The sequence below is a fragment of the Eulemur rufifrons genome, chromosome 14 (genome assembly GCF_041146395.1).
Source record: "Eulemur rufifrons isolate Redbay chromosome 14, OSU_ERuf_1, whole genome shotgun sequence".
Classification (NCBI taxonomy): Eukaryota; Metazoa; Chordata; class Mammalia; order Primates; family Lemuridae; genus Eulemur; species Eulemur rufifrons.
The window spans coordinates 491,845-510,342 of NC_090996.1; the positions used below are offsets into that span (position 1 = coordinate 491,845).

General features: G+C 55.7%; 3 protein-coding genes across 7 annotated transcripts; 2 read left to right on the plus strand and 1 right to left on the minus strand.

Annotated features, from left to right (window-relative positions):
* DOC2A (double C2 domain alpha) lies at positions 1-4,228 on the plus strand. Its single transcript, XM_069486259.1, has 10 exons — positions 1-265; positions 657-736; positions 967-1,041; positions 1,176-1,285; positions 3,107-3,233; positions 3,316-3,375; positions 3,455-3,618; positions 3,735-3,816; positions 3,906-4,002; positions 4,083-4,228. Exons 1-10 carry the CDS (start codon positions 1-3, stop codon positions 4,226-4,228), a joined length of 1,206 nt encoding a protein of 401 aa, XP_069342360.1.
* A 429-nt stretch (positions 4,229-4,657) lies between these two features.
* On the minus strand, positions 4,658-14,493 carry INO80E (INO80 complex subunit E). Of its 3 annotated transcripts, none has more exons than XM_069485644.1 (7): positions 14,280-14,493; positions 14,051-14,121; positions 13,476-13,528; positions 10,339-10,417; positions 10,133-10,244; positions 9,630-9,746; positions 4,658-5,226 (listed from the first exon to the last, which is right to left on the minus strand). In XM_069485644.1, the coding sequence occupies exons 1-7, from the start codon at positions 14,358-14,360 to the stop codon at positions 5,005-5,007; spliced, it is 735 nt and encodes a 244-aa protein (XP_069341745.1). In that variant the 5' UTR covers positions 14,361-14,493; the 3' UTR covers positions 4,658-5,004. The 3 variants fall into 3 exon arrangements, with proteins under 3 accessions (XP_069341745.1, XP_069341746.1, XP_069341747.1); XM_069485646.1 differs by lacking the exon at positions 4,658-5,226 and adding an exon at positions 5,446-5,876; XM_069485645.1 differs by lacking the exon at positions 9,630-9,746.
* A 77-nt stretch (positions 14,494-14,570) lies between these two features.
* On the plus strand, positions 14,571-18,464 carry HIRIP3 (HIRA interacting protein 3). 3 transcript variants are annotated; one of them, XM_069487244.1, is made up of 8 exons: positions 14,577-15,128; positions 15,207-15,327; positions 15,447-15,561; positions 15,827-16,027; positions 16,106-16,845; positions 16,935-17,103; positions 17,187-17,285; positions 17,374-18,464. In XM_069487244.1, exons 1-8 carry the CDS (start codon positions 15,064-15,066, stop codon positions 17,535-17,537), a joined length of 1,674 nt encoding a protein of 557 aa, XP_069343345.1. In that variant the 5' UTR covers positions 14,577-15,063; the 3' UTR covers positions 17,538-18,464. The 3 variants fall into 3 exon arrangements, with proteins under 3 accessions (XP_069343346.1, XP_069343345.1, XP_069343343.1); XM_069487242.1 differs by having other exon boundaries at positions 15,827-16,845; XM_069487245.1 differs by lacking the exons at positions 15,827-16,027; positions 16,106-16,845; positions 17,374-18,464 and having other exon boundaries at positions 14,571-15,128; positions 17,187-17,253.
* The last annotated feature ends 34 nt before the right edge of the window (positions 18,465-18,498 follow it).

An 18,498-nucleotide genomic window follows, 5' to 3' on the forward strand; every position in this document is an offset into this window, starting at 1 on the left:
ATGAGGGGCCGCAGGGGCGACCGCATGACCATCAACATCCAGGAGCACATGGCCATCAATGTGTGCCCCGGGCCCATCCGGCCCATCCGCCAGATCTCGGACTACTTCCCCCGCCGGGGACCAGGACCCGAAGGGGGTGGAGGCGGCTGCGGGGAGGCCCCTGCTCGTCTGGCCCCCCTGGCTCTGGCCCCTCCTGCAGCCCTCCTTGGGGCCACCACGCCTGAGGACGGAGCTGAAGTGGACAGCTATGACTCGGATGATACCAGTGAGTCGGGTGTGCGTGCGTGTGTGTGTGTGTGTGTGTGAAGGGGCCTCCAGGCTTGTGGGGAGGGGACAAGCCCTGCTGGGTGGGCACTGTTGGGGGCAGCGGGGACTGTTGCCACAGCTGCAGTCAGCGTGGAGATTACAGCTTCGGCAAGGCTCAATATTCAATATTTCTGCTGAGACGCTCCACCACCCACACAGACCCAGTTGTGGCCGAGGCACGGACCCAGAGGCGCGCGCGCGCGCACACACACACACACACGTGCCCACTCAGCCTCTTGCACACACGCTCTGGGCTGACGGAGATGGAGACACACATCCAGTGCCTCCCGCCGGTCTCATACACACCTGCCTTCACACACTGACTCATGCTACCTTTCCCCTCTCTCCAGCTGCCCTGGGCACGCTGGAGTTTGACCTTCTCTACGACCAGGCCTCCTGCACTCTGCACTGTAGCATCCTCAGGGCCAAGGTGGGCGCTCCCGGCCTCCCAGGCCCTGGCCCTGTTTGCCTCCCAGCCCAGGAGGGGTGGTGGCTTTCCATCCCTCCCTCCCTCCCTTCCCCAGGCCAAATGCCTGCTCCTTTCCTCCCCACCCCAGCACCCTCCTTCTGGGCGCTGCACACCTCAGGGGCCAGCTCTGTGGAGGGAGCGAGGGAAAGAGGATGGGAGCCCACAGCCCTCTGCCCCACCCTCCTCTCCAGGGTCTCAAGCCCATGGACTTCAATGGCCTTGCAGACCCCTATGTCAAGCTGCACCTGCTGCCTGGAGCCTGCAAGGTAACAGCCTCCTCTCTCCCCAGCCTGGCCCAGCTTGGGGGGTGGGGGGTCTGTCCCAGATTTCCCCAGCCTCTGCCTTCAGCCTTTGTGGGCCAGGGGACATGGGTTCAGAATGCTTCGTCCCCACACCCCAGGCCAATAAGCTAAAAACGAAGACTCAGAGGAACACGCTGAATCCCGTGTGGAACGAAGACCTGATGTATAGTGGAATCACGGATGAGGACATCACCCACAAGGTGCTCAGGTGAGGGCCCATCCTCCCTGATACCAAGGACTGCAGCCTAACACCTCTTCTGGGACAGCTCACACTCCCTCCCCCAGCCAAGGGTGCTGCATGAACGTGTCATTGTAACCTTCTTTGGTTGATTGATCTATGTCCCATTAAGACCCTACCTCTCTGAAGCTCAAGAACAATCAGTGGCTCCCCAACCACTCCAGCGGCAGGCCAGAGTTTTCCCTGGCATTGCTGGCCCCAAAGCTTCTCCTACTGCTCCTTGAGGAGAGGACCGCCTTCTTCCGACCGGCCGCGTTCATAACTCTGGAACTTTGCCTGTTGTGTCTCTTCCACCTAGAAAGCACCCTCTGTTTCGTCTCTGCCAGCCTAAATCCACTCATGTGAGCCCGAGTCCAAGCTCTGCCTCCTCCTGAAAACTGCCCCTGGTCACTGAGACCCTTTCTCAGAGCCCCTGGCTGAAGTCACACCTATGCAGTTTAGGTCTGCCCCTTCTGTTCCCTGAGTTCCTCTAAAACCTGTAGGGAGTGAAGTCTTCAGGGGCAGGGAACGGGCTCCATCATCCCAGGAGATGGAGACTTGAGGAGAGTATGCCCTTAAGGGCAATGGAGGGCAGCAAAGCCCGGGCTGAAAGAGACCTTTCTTTGTTGGGCAACAGGGAGCCACAGAAGGGGTTTGCATCAGGGAAGGGGCATGACCAGGGCTGCTGTAGAGCTCACCTTGGTGCTGGGTGTGCAGGTAGGCTGGGGGAGGCCGGAGGCAGCACCAGAAGGGCTGGCACCATGTTCCAGAGGTGAAGGAATGAGGCCTAAAATGACAGTGCTCACTAGTGGCCAGCCCTGGGCTAAGCATTAATGCAAAATTTCCTTCCACTTGATTATCTCCCTTTTACAGATAGCAGTTGAGGTTTAGGGAGATTGACTTGCCCAAGGTCACACAGATGGCTTGAAAGTGGCAGTGCTGGGCTTTGAACAGCCTCCACGCCACAGCTGCCCAGCACAGCAGCAGGTCACAGCAGCAGCAGCACAGAGGCTGCCCGAGGGGATGGGCACAAGTCAAAGCGATCCGATCTTTTTTTTTTTTTTTTTTTGAGACAGTTTTGCTTTGTTGCCCTAGCTAGAGTGCAGTGGCATCATCATAGCTCACAGCAACCTCCAACTCCTGGGCTCAAGCGATCCTCCTGCCTCAGCCTCCCGAGTAGCTGGGACTACAGGTGCACCACCATGCCCAGCTAATTTTTCCATCTTTAGTAGAGACGGGGTCTCGCTCTTGCTCAGGCTGGTCTCGAACTCCTGAGCTCAAGCGATCCTCCTGCCTCGGCCTCCCGGAGTGCTGGGATTACAGGCGTGAGCCACCACGCCCGGCCAAAGCAATCATTTTTTAATCTCTGGGCTCATGTGTCCTTGCAGGCTGGCTCCATGCAGAAAAGGACAGGACGGCCTGAGGAGATGTGGGGTTCCCGTCTGGCTGCCCAAGGCTCCTCAAGGCCCTTCTAGCTCTCACAGCCTACATCTATGGCTGACACCCGCCTGTGGTGCTCAGTCAGACCCTGCCCCAGACCCTAGAGGAGGCAGTGAGTGGGGTGGGCCCCCTGACTTGTGAGGGCTTCTGGCAGTGGCTGAGCAGGTCCTGATGGACCAGGGACAGCCTGGGCAGCTGGAAAGGAGGGCAGTGGAACAGGCAAATCCAATCGTCCCTCTCAGGCTCCAGCCTGTTTTCCAGACGAGGTGGGGAGTATTCAGGGCAGAACTGGGGTGGGCCTGAGGATCTTTCTCCCACATTGGAGCAGGGCTCAGGACCCCAGGGGGCCCTGACCCTGCAGTTCCCCGCCAGGATCTCTGTCTGTGACGAGGACAAGCTGAGCCACAATGAGTTTATCGGGGAGATCCGAGTGCCCCTCCGCCGCCTCAAGCCTTCACAGAAGAAGCATTTTAACATCTGCCTTGAGCGCCAGGTCCCGGTCTGTGTGGGGGCTGCAGGGACTCCAGGGGGAGGGGCCCTGGGGAGGCCAGGTTTCCAGAACCTTCTCTTTGCCTCCTCAGCTGGCTTCACCCTCTTCCATGTCGGCAGCACTGAGGGGCATTTCTTGTTACCTGAAGGAGGTGAGGCACCTCACAGGGACGACATCTGGGTGGGAGGTGGTGGAGGACCCAGGCTGACCCCTGCATCTGTCCGCTGCAGCTAGAGCAGGCGGAGCAGGGGCCTGGGCTGCTGGAAGAGCGTGGCCGCATCCTGCTCTGCCTCAGCTACAGCTCTCGGCGCCGGGGGCTGCTGGTGGGCATCGTTCGCTGTGCCCACCTGGCTGCCATGGACGTCAATGGCTACTCCGATCCCTACGTTAAGACGTGAGCCCTCGCCCTAAGGCCTGCTCTGCCCTCCCCTGGGAGCCTGGCCCCTGCCCGATGTTCCTTTGGGGCCTGTCCTGTCCCTAACTGCATGACTCCTCTCCCTCTACCCCTAGGTACCTGAGACCGGATGTGGATAAGAAATCCAAGCATAAGACGTGTGTGAAGAAGAAGACCCTAAACCCAGAATTTAACGAGGTGGGCAGGGCAGGGACCAGAAATACAGGTGGGCTCGGGGAGGCGGAGGAGAAGGCTTCGTGGAAGGTGCGGCTTGCCTTGTCCCTCAGGAGTTCTTCTACGAGATGGAGCTCCCCACTCTGGCCACCAAGACTCTGGAAGTCACAGTCTGGGACTATGACATCGGCAAATCGAATGACTTCATCGGTGAGGGAGGAGCCTGGCTGCGTGGTGCTGGGGGAGGGCAACTGGCAAGAAGAGGGGTCCTGACTCTGCCTGACCCCCAGGTGGCGTGTCCCTGGGGCCAGGAGCCCGAGGCGAGGCCCGAAAGCACTGGAGCGACTGTCTGCAGCAGCCAGACGCAGCCCTGGAGCGCTGGCACACCCTGACCAGCGAGCTGCCCCCAGCAGCTGGGGCTCTGCCTTCGGCCTGAGCGGGCCACAGCTGCCCAGCGACCCTCCTGGCGGGGTCCAGTACCCAACCTTTGCACGAGTGTGTTGCACGTTTACAGGGGGTGGATGCCCCTGCCCGCACTACCTGTCTTATTTTTGTGAGAGTCTCCGTGACTGTGGGTCTGTCTTCTTGTGAGGGGTTGTGGAGCTCTATATTCATATATGCAAACTTCCTCCTGCCTGACTAGCTATCCTGCAAATATGCAAGCCACCCATCCTCTGCACACCTGCGGGGGTGCTGTCAGGGCCCGCCCCAAGCCCCTGCTGCTCCTGCTCCTGCTCCTGCCTCTCCACGCTGCCCGGCCCCTCCCCCGACAGGGAGGAGGTCGGATCAGGGGAGGTTCAGAGGAGGATGTTTCCAAAACAGAAAAGGACAAAAAAACCCCAGAGCCACCTCTTTAACACAGAATCTTCATTAAAAAACAAACAAACAACAAAACCCAACAACAAAAACCTAGCCCTGTACAGCTGCCCTTTTAAAGGGGTGGCCACTGTGGAGTCTCTGCCTCCTCAGGGGGTGGCAGATGCTCCCGGCGGCTCATCTAAATACTGTCCCCTAGATGGGGTCGAGATGTGCAGGCAGGGCCCCTGCCACCCTCCTGGAGGACATTTGTGCATGTTTACGCCTTTTCTGATTGTGTCAGTGGCCAAAGCATGGCAACTGGGCACCAATAAACATCTCTGAGGAAGCTGGGGGCTTGCGCGTGCTGGCACGGGGAGGGGCCCCGGGCAGGGGCTTGGCACACAGCAGCGGGGGTCACTCCGGGATGTCGATTACCAGGTCATCGTCCCCGTCCAGGGCATCATCCCCGCTGCCTGCATCGCTGAACATCTGCCGAGGGACGGTGCTCAGGATCGTGGGGGGGTGCATCTTGGGAGGCGGGAGGGGAGTCAGGGCTGCCCCAACCCCAGCCCCAGAACCCCGGCCAGGGAAGGTCAGCGGCCCTCCCACAGGACAGTCGGGGGGTCCCACCGCCATCTGTAGCAGGGGAAGAAACACAGGGGGCATTCGTCAGGGAGGCACTGGGACCTCCAGGAGGCTGGGCACTGACCCCCCAGGGCAGCTCTGGGGGATGGGAAGGGGCTGTGGGCACAGCCCGGTCAGCCAGTACTGGAATCAGGGCCCTGCCCCAATTCAGCCCCTGCAGAGTCTCAAACCAGCAAGTGCCCGGGGGTGAAGGGGGTGATGGAGGCGAAATGAGGGGGTGGGGGTCTCACAGGACACCGGAGGGAAAAGCTGGGCCCTGCCCTCTCCAGGGAGGCACCTTGGCTGCCACTGCAACAGCAGTTAACAGCAGAGTCAGCCTGGAGTGCCCGCCTGCCTCTGGGCACCTCGTATACCGCTTGCCACCACCGGCTGCTTCTCCCTCCTCCAGCTCGGGACTCACCGGTTCCGCGGAGGGCAGCGCAGGCCGCCCCAGCCAGGAGCCTGGGCAGCTTCTTTGCCCCCCAGGAACTTCTGTTGTATGTTGGTCGGGGCCCCTCCTTGGGATCCCCGCAGCCATTGGCCTAGACCAGGCCCTCCTCTCGGCTCACCTGTGCTATGGGACCAGCCTCCTAACTGGACTCCCTGCCTTCAGCCTCTCCCCGATCCAGCTCCTCCTCCACACTGCAGCCAGAGTGATCTCTCTACAACACAAACCTGCGCATGTCATTCTTCCACTCCTGGGCCCTCAGGCTCCTCACTGCCCTCAGGACAGGCAGAGCAACATGCCTGGCAACAGGCTGGCCCCTCCACCTGGGGCATCCTTCTCTAGTTGGAAAAAGTCCTACTTTGTCCTCTGAGACCGGGAAGTGGCCTCTCTCCCACCCGACCCCCCAGCCCCATCCTGACAAATCCTCCCCATGGAGAGCTCTGGGCTGCGACAGCCCCCATGCTTTGCCTGCGGGTACAAGCCGAGAACCTACTACGTGCCAGGTGATTTCTGTTAATGATCTTCAACCTTTAGGACACACTGGGAGGGAGGAGAGGTCAAATGCCAGAGGCGGACACTGAGATTTGGAAACAGAGGCCCGAAGGAGCAGGTCCATGGGGGTCCCACTGGGCAGCATCCAGTCTGGCCCTGGGGTGGCGTGGGGGGGCAGCACGAGTCAGGCCTGGGGTGCAGGGGCCTAGCAGGACTGGTGACCGTCAAGGGGCTCAACTCTGAACGGCGCCCCTGCACCCAGTCCCAGGCACCCATGTGAACACACGGGAGCAGACAAACATGCACAACCAAACACGACAGCTGCCTGAGGACTGCCCCTCCTCTGGCTCCACCTCTCCATCCTGACCCTATGCCCACGTCCTGCCCTTGCCTGGGCTTACTCAATGGCCCCCTCGGCATGACCCATGGCAGCTGATGTTTACCTGGGGCTCACTGGGGCCAGGCTCCAGGATCAGTGTTTTCCACCCCTTAACTCACATTCTCCTCACAATGACCCCAAGCTGAGGCTCAAAGAGTTAAATGACATGCCCAAGGTCACAGCAAGTAGGTGGAAGAGCTGATTCCAACTGCAAGTCTGACTCAGACCCAAGCCTAAGCGACCTCCACAGTCCTCACAGCTGCCCCAGCTCTGCTCAGACTTGCTACCTCCCATCACACCATGTCTCCCATAACCTCAGGGACTCCCACTCCCTCCTTGGTGGCAGGCAGACTCCCGCTTCTGGGAGTGCAGGCCTCTGTAACCCCACCCTAATTCTCATCCCAATGTTCTCCCTGAGCACTCCAGCTCCAGTCCAAACAATACTTTCACTGTGTCTCTGTCTCCCTTCCCATGATGGCCTCAGCCTGGTATATCCAAACCTCACTCCCCCTGGGCCCAAATGTTCTCTTCTTTCAACCTTCCCTGATTTATCCTGCCCCCCCACTCGACACTGCACAGTCACTGACTGGGGCCCCCTCCCAGCCCACACTTCTCCCCTGTACATCCAGAACTTAGCTCCCTGACAGTGCTCCACTGCACGGCCCAGGGCCAGCCAGAAAGCCCCAACAGGCCCCTGCCCACGTAGTGCCACACCCCCACCCCCTGCGTGCACCCCTGCCTTCTCCACTACTCTGCCCTCCAGGCCAAACGCAAAAACCCTGCTAAGAGGAGCAAGGGCCAGCATCATTACCCCCATTTTTCAGGCTCCAGAACGTAAGCAATAAGGGAGTAAATGGAAGAGCTGGGATTTGAACTCCAGAACCCATACTCCTAACCACCACACACACAGCCTCCTATCTTGCTTCTGGCTCCAGAGCCTTGAAAGCTGTCCAGTCTGGTCCCTATTCACCTGTTCAACTTTTTTGTTGTTGTTGAGACAGGGTCTTGCTCTGTCTCCCCGGCTAGAGTGCTGTGGCGTCAGTCTAGCTCACAGCAACCTCAAACTCCTGGGCTCAAGCGATCCTCCTGCCTCAGCCTCCTGAGTAGCTGGGACTACAGGTGTGCACCACTGCACCTAGCTGATTTTTTCTATTTTTTGTGGAGAGGAGGTCTTGCTCTTGCTCAGACTGGTCTTTTTTTTTTTTTTTTTTTTTTTTTTTTTTTTTTTTTTTTTTTGAGACAGAGTCTCACTCTGTTGCCCGGGCTAGAGTGAGTGCCGTGGCGTCAGCCTAGCTCACAGCAACCTCAAACTCCTGGGCTTAAGCGATCCTACTGCCTCAGCCTCCCGAGTAGCTGGGACTACAGACATGCGCCACCATGCCCGGCTAATTTTTTTGTATATATATATATTTTAGTTGTCCATATAATTTCTTTCTATTTTTAGTAGAGACGGGGTCTCACTCTTGCTCAGGCTGGTCTCGAACTCCTGACCTCGAGCGATCCACCCGCCTCGGCCTCCCAGAGTGCTAGGATTACAGGCGTGAGCCACCGCGCCCGGCCCAGACTGGTCTTGAACTCCTGGCCTCATGCGATCCTCCCGCCCTGGCCTCCCAGAGTGCTGGGATTACAGGCGTGAGCCACCGCGCCCGGTCCCCTATTTAACTTTGATGCAGAGGCAGAAGGGCACTGTGCTGGTCCGCACCCTCAGATGGCCCTCTTCACCGCCCCGGGGGCTCAGGGAGCAGTGCCCCCTTCTCCACCCACACTCCCCCACATCCCGACGCACGCATCTCCCTCCATGCTGCCTACTTCCCAGCGCCATCCCCGTGAACTCCAGGCTCACGTACCCGGTTGCCACAGGCATTTCCAGATGGCATCTCAGCATGTCCATAACCAAACACCGCATCTTCCCTCCAAAACCTGCTCCTCCCACAGCTCTCACCATCTCAGAAAAAAGGCAACTCCACTTTTTCAGTGGCTCGGGCTAAAATCCCTGGAGCGACCCTGCCTCCTCTCTTAGCCCACACTTGGGCTTTCAGGTGCTCCTGCGGCTTGTTCTTTGAAATGGGTCCTCGGGCCACTTTTCCCCCTCTGCACAGCTTCTCACACAGGGTGGTAGCCTCCTCCCTTCCTTCCTGACTCACTCGGACCTCTGCACCCAGTCTAATTTATACACCGCAGCACTCACAATTTTGTTAAAATGTAAATTAGATCAGACTCCCCCCTCTGCTCAACCACCTCCAATGGCCCATCTCATCCACAGCACAAGCCCGAGGCTTTCCAGTATCTCTGAGGCCTGCCACCATCCTGCCCCTTGGTTCTTTGGACTCTGCCGGGGGCCCCCTGCCCACTCTCCCCTCATCCTCCTCCCACCACAGGCCTCCTTTCGGATCCCTGCACAAGCCGAGCGGGCCTCTAGTGAAACCCTTTCCCAGACGGCCACATGGCTACTCTCATTTCCTTTAAGTCTCTGATCAAATTGTAGCCCAGACTGCCAACCATAAACATCAGCCACACCCCCTAAGCTCTCCGTCCCCTTTACCTGACTCCATTCTGCGCCACTGTTGCCTAGTCATCTTGTTTATTTTCTGCCTATCTTACTAGAACGTCAGCCCAGTGAGGGCAGGGGTTTTTGTCTGTTTTGTTCACTATTGTATCTGTAGCTCCCAGAACAATGCCTGGTACATGGCAGGTGCTCCACAAACACTCATTGATCCCATCTAGATTCCTCACTTTACAGATGCCCAATCTAGACCTACCGGGTCAAAGAGACCTGTTCAAGGTCACATGCTTTTTAACTTGGGGCAGGCTCGACTTGATTCTGGATTCTCCACTTCTGTGCCTACTCTGAGGCTGTCTGGCATCACTGAATACACCCCTGTGAAAAGGAGCCTCATTCCTAGTGCCCCAGAATGGGCCTGTGAGCCAGTACTTCTCTGATCCATCCCTCAGTGCCTAGCTCTGGGCTGGGTCCCCAGCAGTCCCAAATCAATGGTTCAGAGTTCTTGGACAGGCCCCCAGTCTGTCTTAAGCCTCCCTCACAGGGCTGTCCTCCTACCATTCTGGCCCCTCCCTAACATCCCCAAATCAGGGTACCTTGAGTTTCCGGGGCAGGCGGGGCCGTTTCTCCCGCTTGGGCCTCAGGGGGCTGGGCTCGGGCAGCTGCAGGGCCAGGTAGTCAGAAGGGAATGGGGGGTAGAGGGGGGAAGCCAGCTGCAGGCGGGAGTTGGGGTGGAGATGGGAGATGGAGTGGATCAGGGTGAGGAGAAGGGAAGAAATGCAAACAGAAGGAAGAATGGAAAAACAAAAGAGATGGTGATGAGTGTGGCTCCCAGGGCTCCCAGAACAGAAGGGCAGGGGACAGCAGGACTGTGTCCTGGGGTCTGCTCTCCTTAGCTACGTCTGTTCCCCCTTCCTACAACACAGAAGTGGGCACTCCCGACTCATACCCTCCAAGGGACACTTGCTGGCCACACCCAGACAGTTGTCCCCAGAGTTAGGCTGGCCTCACCCTGAGGCCTAGCCCTTTGGCCCAAATGATGCCCACCTTATTCCCAGGCAACTCAGTTCACCACTTCCCACCCTTGGCCCCAACTCACCGAGCTCAGGTATGGGGAGGGGGCCCCGGAGGCCTGCAGGGGGAACGCTGCTGAAGGAGGCAGGGAGAGGCTGGAGGGAGAGGGGGCACCCCCCAGTGGAGGGCTTCTCTTCCTGGAGAAAGGACGGGGGGGGGGGGGGGGGTGTCAGAGGCAGTTTGGAGGCCCAGGTGCCCCATCCCCTCCCCTCCCCCATGCTGTTTTCTCACCTCTTGGGGGCTGGTGTGTCCGACAACTTGGGTGTGCCCTCTGTCTCGCTGTTATCTGAAGATGCAGTGGCATCTGAATCTGTTAGGGGGAGGGCGGGTCAGTGGGAGTGGGCGGTTACACCTCAGAGGAGTAAAACCTCAACACTACAGAAGGGCTCTGGGGGGCTGGCCATGGTGGCTCACGTCTGTAATCCCAGCACTTTGGGAGGCCAAGGCGGGAGGATCGTTTGAGCCCAGGAGTTCCAGCCTAGCCTGGGCAACATAGCGAGACCCCCTCTCTATAAAAAATTTAAAAATTAGCCAGGTGTGGTGGCATGTGCCTGCAGTCCCAGCTGCTCAGGAAGCTGAGGTGAGAGGATCACCAGAGCCCAAGAGCTGGAGGCTGCAGTGAGCTATGATCATGCCACTGTACTCCAGCCTTGGGTGACAGAGCAAGACCCTGTCTCTGGAAAAAAAAAGTGGGGGAAGCGGGGAAGCTCCAAGGACTCTGAGGTCCCAATGGCACATGCGCATGCTCTGTTCCCAGGTGGCTTCTCAGCTTCCCCAGCCCACCTCCTGCTCCGGCCCTTCCCACAACGCACTCGCCAAGCACTCAGCACTCGCTGCAGTACACCCTGCCAGGCTCCTTCCCACTCCCCACCTCCCTGTCTTTCATAACCATCTAAGGAGGAAGGTAAGGGTACCCCTTCCACTTGCCACATGAGGTCACTGAGGCTCAGAAACTAAGGTGTGGGGCTGGGACTGAACTCAGGTCTCCTTGGCCATTTTATGCCACTCTCTCCTTACTTGCCTCAGCTCCTGCCTCTGCTCCACTCCCCATAGCCGGGGGAGGGGGGGGTGTCGTCCTGTTAATCTACCCCTCAAATCTCTCTTACTTTCATCCACTGCTCTCCACTGCCATGGCCACAAGGTCATGCCATCTCCATGTCAAAATCACCTGCTAAGCACTGTCACCGCTCCCTGCCACTCACTGTCCACTCCAACCCCACAACGACCTAAAACATAAAACTGCCACATCTTTCCTGGTGACATTCCTTCTGCCTGCATAAATTTGTAGTGTTTCTTTTTTTTTTTTTTTTTTGTTGAGACAGAGTCTCACTTTGTTGCCCGGGCTAGAGTGAGTGCCGTGGTGTCAGCTTAGCTCACAGCAACCTCAGACTCCTGGGCTTAAGCGATCCTACTGCCTCAGCCTCCCGAGTAGCTGGGACTACAGGCATGCGCCACTATGCCCGGCTAATTTTTTCTATATAGATTTTTAGTTGTCCATATAATGTCGTTCTATTTTTAGTAGAGACGGGGTCTCGCTCAGGCTGGTCTCGAACTCCTGACCTTGAGCAATCCACCCGCCTCGGCCTCCCAGAGTGCTAGGATTACAGGCGTGAGCCACCGCGCCCGGCCTGTAGTGTTTCTTAATCTGACCTCAATCTACCTTTCTGGTCTCCCCAAAAGACTGTATTCTCCAAATCACACCAACCTATTTCCTCAAAAAAGAAATTTATTTCCTAGTTCAGCACCCTGCCTAAAAGGCACATTTTTCGTTTAATAAACAACTGCTACACGTTACGTAAGCTGATCCCAATTTCTCTGCCCACAGAGATCCCTTAAGAAGCAGATTAAACACCACCTCCTCTGAGAAGTCTTCCAGAAACCCTCAGGTCCAGTTAATTGCTGGCTCTTCCAGAACCCTCTACTCTCACTTGTCACAGCCATCCTCACACTGTGCTGAGACATATCATGCTGGGCTCTCTCATGTCTCTTGCCCTGAAGTTTCCCTCAAATAGGAAGTTAACCGAAAGACCCTAGGGATGGGAAAGGCAGGAAATAAGAGGCTAGAATAAAAGCCAAATATTTCTGCCATAACCTACATTGCCCCTGCCTACTTCCCTTTGTCTGTCATCCTCCTATAATAAATGAACGAGTGCTGTGTGTTCCAACGAAATACTGTTTACAAAAACATGCCTGGCTGCTGTTTGCTGATCCTTGCCCTAAACCAGCGTTTAAAGGTACTGTGGACAGGTGACTCTATGTGACACTGCTTATGAGGGCTCCACCCAGCAACAGGCCCACAAATGCCCACCTTAGGGCTTTTCAAACTGTGGGTTTCAGTCCATTAGTGGATCATGAAATCAATTTATCGGTTTGCAACCAGCATTAAAAAGAGGAAAAAAAAACAGTCTAAAATTATCAAGATGAATTGGATACAGTGACTTACTTAAAAATGTTTCATTAAATACTGTTTTATAATTTTATATATATGTGGGGACCTGATCATGATGTAAACTATCCAATTAATTGTAAAAAGTACTCAGAGAAAAGCTTGAAAAGCCGAGCTCTATAAGCTTAATCCCTCTGCTCTTCAAGCCTGGCCCGTTCTTACCTCAGAGCATCTACATTTGTTATTTTGCCTGGAAAGTTCTAGCTCACATCTTCATAAGGTTGCTTTCTTCTTATCTAGGTCCCAGCCTCAAACATTACTCCCTGAAAAGGTCTTTCTTAAGTACTCTATTCAGATATTGCCTGTTGCCTGCTTTTGTGTGGTCTGCAAGCTAAGAATGGCTTTTACGTTTTTGTTTTTAAGTGGTTGAAATAAATTAAAAATATAATATTTCATGTGACAATAATATGAAGTTCAAATTTCAGTATCTGTAAATAAAATTTTATTGAACACTGCCATACTCATTTATTTTCATATCAGCTATGGCTGCTTTCACACTACAACAGCAGAGCTGAGCAGTTGCTTCAAGGACTCTATATTTCAGAAAGTCCAACTGGCCCTTTGCAGAGAAAGTTTGTCAACTCCTATCACTACCACATACCCCTGTTTTCATTCCCTTCAAGTCCTTAGAGCTACCAAAAATTCTAGTTTATTTCTCCATTTACTTATTCTCCCCAACTAGAATATAAATTACAAGAGGCCAAGGGCTTCATCCACCTTTGCTACTCCTGTATCCCCTGTGCCAAGCACAGTGCCTGAAATACAGTAGCTGCTCAATAAATACTTGAATGGAAGGCAATCAACTAGGTTTCGGAACCATGAGAGGCTGCATCAGCTTGCACAGCCTACAAGGAGAGGTCCAGGAAGTTTGCTGAAATGCCAGGAGCCATGTCCTCCACCAAAATTTCATGACCTTGCTCACCAGAAGAGTCTTCATCCACGTTCTCATACTGCAGAAGTCGGTCTAGGAGGAAACTGAGGGAAGAGGTGAGGAGAACGAGAGTGTTTGTTCCCATCTCAGCAATGTTCTCCTGGGTCCCTGTCCCTTCTAGATGGCTCACTGGATCCTCGAAAGTAGCCCATCCCAGCACTCTGGGAGGCCGAGGCGGGAGGATTGTTTGAGCTCAGGAGTTCGAGACCAGCCTGAGCAAGAGCGAGACCCCGTCTCTACTAAAAATAGAAAGAAATTATATGGACAGCTAAAATATATATGTAGAAAAAATTAGCCGGGCATGGTGGCGCATGCCTACAGCTACTCGGGAGGCTGAGGCAGGAGGATCGCTTGAGCCTAGGAGTTTGAGGTTGCTGTGAGCTAGGCTGACGCCACGGGCACTCTAGCCCGGGCAACAGAGTAAGGCTCTGTCTCAAAAGAAAGAAAAAAGGAAAAAAAAAAAAAAAAACCCGAAAGGAGCCCATGCATTTGTGGCCCTATTCCAGGATGGAGCCCGAATGCAGATCCCCAGGAGCCGCATCGCCCCCGCCCCCAACGTGCCTCACCTCTTGTCCCGGGACACCTTCAGCAATTTCCTCTGCGCCTTCCTCAGTTCCTCCTGGAAGCACTCGTGTTCCTGTATCAAGGGCAAGGTGGGCGCTGCGCCAACGGCCATCCATAAAGGGTTCCGGAACTCGGGACAACTCGCCCCACCCCGTTTACACATGGGTAAACTGAGGTCCTATAAGCGCCAGGCCTCACGCCCCGCAACCTTCCCACACCACCAGCACTCACGTAGATGAGGAACTTGAGCTTTCGCTTCAGATTCCGGTATTTCTTTTTGTAGTCCACTTCGCCGTCCGCCGGCCCGTTCATGACCGGCCCGGGAGAGGCGCCCCAGCGTCTGCCGCTACCCCGAGCCGGCTCAGCCCGGCCTTTCACGTCTCCACTTCCGGAGACTTCGCAAGGCTGTGCCGGCTAGGACTACAACTCCCGGCGTGCCCCGCGCCCAGGCAGCGCAACCGCCCGGGCCGTCCTCCAGGGGAATACCGGGAAAGGAACGGGGATTCGAGTGGTTACGCAGGAGACGGCGAAGCCGCGACGCGGTGACGTCACAAAGATGGCGGACGTTGGAGGAGGCTGTTTTTTATTCCAAATCTGCTTAGAGATTTGAAGCCACGGGAACGTTTCATCCAGATGTTCCCAATCTCCTGGCGAAGATGCTCTTTTTTTTCTGCGTTTCGAGATAACAGCGGCCTAGATGGTGCCCGTAACAGGGAAGAAGGCTGCGTCGCGCGTTAATTACGTTACACCGACAGATTGCCGACGCTGAACCGGTTTCTAATAAGAACTTTAACCGTTCATTCTAAGAAAAGGTGGGAGCCGCGAGACCTCCAACTACCCAGGGAAAACAAGTTTGGTCTGGCAAAGTTCTCGGCCCCAGCAGTCCGCGACCGAGATTCAACGGCCCCTTGCCTTAAGGTGTCACAACACTGCGCTTGCGGAAGCCGCTGTCAAACGCGCTGACGGAGGCCGACAAGAAAAAAAGGCGGGAGCCGCCAATCCCGGGTGGAGCAAAATGGCGCGGGAGAAGGAGATGCAGGAGTTCACCCGTAGCTTCTTCCGAGGCCGCCCAGACCTCAGGTGCATAGGGGGTTGGAGTTGGGGTTGGAAAGGGACGGGGTGGGACGGGGACTCCGTCTTGACACCATGTCGCCGCAGCACGCTCACTCATTCCATCGTGCGGCGGAGGTTCTTGGCTCACGCGGGCCGCGATCACCTGGAACCCGAGGAAAAGCAGGCGCTGAAGCGGCTAGTGGAGGAGGAGCTGCTGAAGATGCAGGTGTGGGCACGAGTCTGGGCCACGGGAGGCGGGGTTTGTTGCCGAGTAGGAGGGGCCTGAGAGGGGATGGGGCACAAAGCAACCTTGGTATCTGTTTTACCCTCTGGATGCACACATAGGTGGATGAAGCTGGTACCAGGGAAGAGAAACTAGACCTTACCAAGAAGGTGAAGAGACCTCCCACCCCCTGCAGTGAATCAGAGAGAAAAAGGTTCCACTTAAATTCAGAGTCAGGTTAGTGCCTCCTTCTTGCTATTGGTGACTTTTACATCATTGGTTCACTCAAAAAGTATCTATTGTGCATATATTATATCCAAAGGTGGTAGTGAGGGGGTGAGACCGGTGAGTCAGGAACCAAGAACAGGGTGGAAACACAGGATACCTGTTTCCTGTTGCCCTTCCTCAACGGTCAGGCCACGGGTAGAGGCAACCTATCCCAAGTGGTAGGAGAAGGGACAGAAGGAACTTGTCCCAACCCTCTTTTCTCTCCATATTCCAGAGCCCAGCTCTGCAACCTCCAGCCCAGAATACTTTGGACCCCTAGCAAAGAACGGGAGGGCAGCCCCAGAAGTCAGCCCAGCCAAGGAGGAAGAGAGTCCAAGGCAGGCCTCAAAGAAAGCAGTTGAAGGGAACAGAGAAAGCAGCGATGAAGAAGAACAACAGAAGGACCTGACTGCAAAGATAAAATTAGAGGAGAGCAGTGAGGAGGAGGAGGAGGAGCAGGATTGTTCTATCAGAACAAGTAAGGTCTGGGAGGAAGAGAGCAGTGAAGAGGAAGAGGAAGAGAAAAAGGGGTACAAGGGCAGGACTGAGAACAGACCTGTGACAAAGAACAAGCAGGCATCAGGCAAGGCCTCAGTTAGCAGGAAGCAGGCCAGGGAAGAAAGTGAGGACAGTGAGGAAGAACCTGCCCAGATGACAGCACAGAAGGTACAGGGAAATAAAGGAGTTAAAACCTACCAGGAGAATGAGGAGAAGGAGGAGGAGATCCTAGCCAAGAACAAAGAGATCAGGGAGGAAGAAGAGGAGGAGGAGGAAGATTGGAAATCCAGAGCCAGGAGCAATGGAGGGAAAAGGTCAGCTTGGGAGGAGGGGAGCTGTAAGCAGAAAAGCAGGGTGAGGAGACTAATGGGAGACTCGGAGGACAGTGGGGAAGAGAAGGAAAAAGAGGCTGCAGGCAGTGGGGATAGCAGTAGGGGAGGGGAAGAGCCCCCAGAGCAGAGGAAGAACAAGGATGGGACCTTGTGTGAGAGTGGGGAAAGGCAGAGTGGGAGCAGCGAGGCTGGGGAAGACAGCTGGAAGGTGAAAGCAATGGCTAAAGGCACCGGAAAGATAGCCAAACTGGGCAGTGTCAGTGGTGAGGAGAGTGACTTGGAAAGGGAGGTGAGTGACAGTGAGGCAGCAGGGAGCCCCAGGGGGGAAAGGAAGAACCGCTCTTCCAAGAAGAGCTCCAAGAAAGGCAGGACACGCAGCTCCTCTTCCTCCTCAGATGGAAGCCCAGAGCCGAAAGGAGGGAAGGTAAGGGGGCGTGGGAGGCTACTGTTAGGGAGGAAGGAGACCCTGACTCAAGCCTAGCAGTCTTGGCCTTCAGCTGGCTTTCCTTGTAGGCTGGCTCTGGCCGCCGTGGAGAGGACCACCCAGCTGTGATGAGGCTAAAGCGCTACATTCGGGCCTGTGGTGCCCATCGAAACTACAAGAAGCTACTGGGCTCCTGTCGCTCACACAAGGAGCGCCTGAGTGTCCTCCGAGCAGAACTGGAAGCCTTGGGCATGAAGGGTGAGGCCAGGTGTGCCCTGGGGGGCAGCAGGAGAGGGCCTTGCTGCTGGGGAGGAGAGGATCACGAGCTTCCTCTGCCCCAGGTAACCCTTCCTTGGAGAAGTGCCGGGCCCTGAAGGAGCAGCGGGAGGAGGCGGCCGAGGTGGCCTCCTTGGATGTTGCCAATATCATCAGTGGTTCAGGTACGGGGTTTCCTCTCACTGCCCAGGAAAAGATGGGTAGGGTTGGATTTTTTCAAACAACTAATCTCCCATTTCCTCTTCCTCCTAGGCCGGCCACGCAGACGCACAGCCTGGAACCCTTTAGGAGAAGCAGCTCCCCCAGGGGAGCTATACCGCCGGACCCTAGACTCAGAGGAAGAACGGCCCCGTCCCGCACCCCCAGACTGGTCACATATGCGTGGCATCATCAGCAGTGATGGCGAGAGTAACTGAACTTCCCCACCTCCCAGGATATGGACCCTTTCCAATGTGTACAGAGCATATGTAACACCCCTTGCTTTGTGCCTGCACAGAGCAGGAGCAGCTTTCTTCAGAGAAGACTGCAGCCCCCAAGGACACAAGTTGTTGGGACACATCTCAGCTTCATGTTCTCCGTTTAAGGTGTTTAGAGGGTTTTATTTTTTGAGACTCAATAAAGGAGTGTTTGTAATCACCTCATCAAAACTGGTCCCCCACTCCCAGTTCCTGTACTTTAGGCCAGGAAGCTGGAGTGGCCACTGCTCCCCACCCATTCCCCTGGTCTGGTTTTTAATTTCCCCCAGGTTCCCCAGAGCAGTTCCAGCCTCCAGACCCTGCCATCCAAAGTCTGCCACCAGGCCCTATCAGAGAAGTGTGTGGCCCCTTCCCTTCTAACCTTACGACCTAACCTAACCGCTGGGCCCTTCTTGACAACCTTGCTTCTTTTAGCTGGGTCTGATAACCTAAGGCCCAGTTGGGAGGAGGATCTGAATAACTGGCCTTAAGAATGTGAAGCACAAAATGATTCAGGACAGCTGGTGTTTATGTCTTCCTTCCCCCTTCTTCTGGAAACAGCCACTTAGCCCAAGGGCTGACTCTTTCAGCCTTAAAGGGGTGGGTACAGGAGGACCTAGACTCAGTTGACCAACCAGAGCACTCCAGGGCCTGGCTACAGATCTAGCCAATGAAGTCACTACAGGTCTCTGCAGGAACTCTTGCCTTTGACGGTTGCTGGTAAGGTGTAAGCTTGGAGCTGCCAGGGGTCTGTGTGTGAAGTGAACCTTCTAAGAATCTTCAAAGCCAGAGCAAAGGAAAGCACAGGAAATGAGGTTAGGTTGGTGACCTCCGTTGAGGCCCTGGATCCAGTCACACTGGAAGTCATTAAAAGCCCTGAAATTTTCAGTTATGTACGCCAATAAATTCTCTTTTTAAATAC

Excerpts from the sequence above, each read along its gene's own strand:
- DOC2A (XM_069486259.1), top strand. The coding sequence starts at position 1 with ATGAGGGGCCGCAGGGGCGACCGCATGACCATCAACATCCAGGAGCAC. Across the intron at positions 737-966 it reads GTAGCATCCTCAGGGCCAAG|GGTCTCAAGCCCATGGACTT; the intron begins GTGGGCGCTCCC and ends CCTCCTCTCCAG. Across the intron at positions 3,376-3,454 it reads TTTCTTGTTACCTGAAGGAG|CTAGAGCAGGCGGAGCAGGG; the intron begins GTGAGGCACCTC and ends TGTCCGCTGCAG.
- INO80E (XM_069485644.1), bottom strand. The coding sequence starts at position 14,360 with ATGAACGGGCCGGCGGACGGCGAAGTGGACTACAAAAAGAAATACCGG. Across the intron at positions 10,418-13,475 it reads CGTGGATGAAGACTCTTCTG|ATTCAGATGCCACTGCATCT; the intron begins GTGAGCAAGGTC and ends TCCCCCTAACAG. Across the intron at positions 9,747-10,132 it reads CCTCCCCATACCTGAGCTCG|CTGGCTTCCCCCCTCTACCC; the intron begins GTGAGTTGGGGC and ends TCCCGCCTGCAG.
- HIRIP3 (XM_069487242.1), top strand. The coding sequence starts at position 15,064 with ATGGCGCGGGAGAAGGAGATGCAGGAGTTCACCCGTAGCTTCTTCCGA. Across the intron at positions 15,129-15,206 it reads CGAGGCCGCCCAGACCTCAG|CACGCTCACTCATTCCATCG; the intron begins GTGCATAGGGGG and ends ATGTCGCCGCAG. Across the intron at positions 17,286-17,373 it reads CAATATCATCAGTGGTTCAG|GCCGGCCACGCAGACGCACA; the intron begins GTACGGGGTTTC and ends TCTTCCTCCTAG.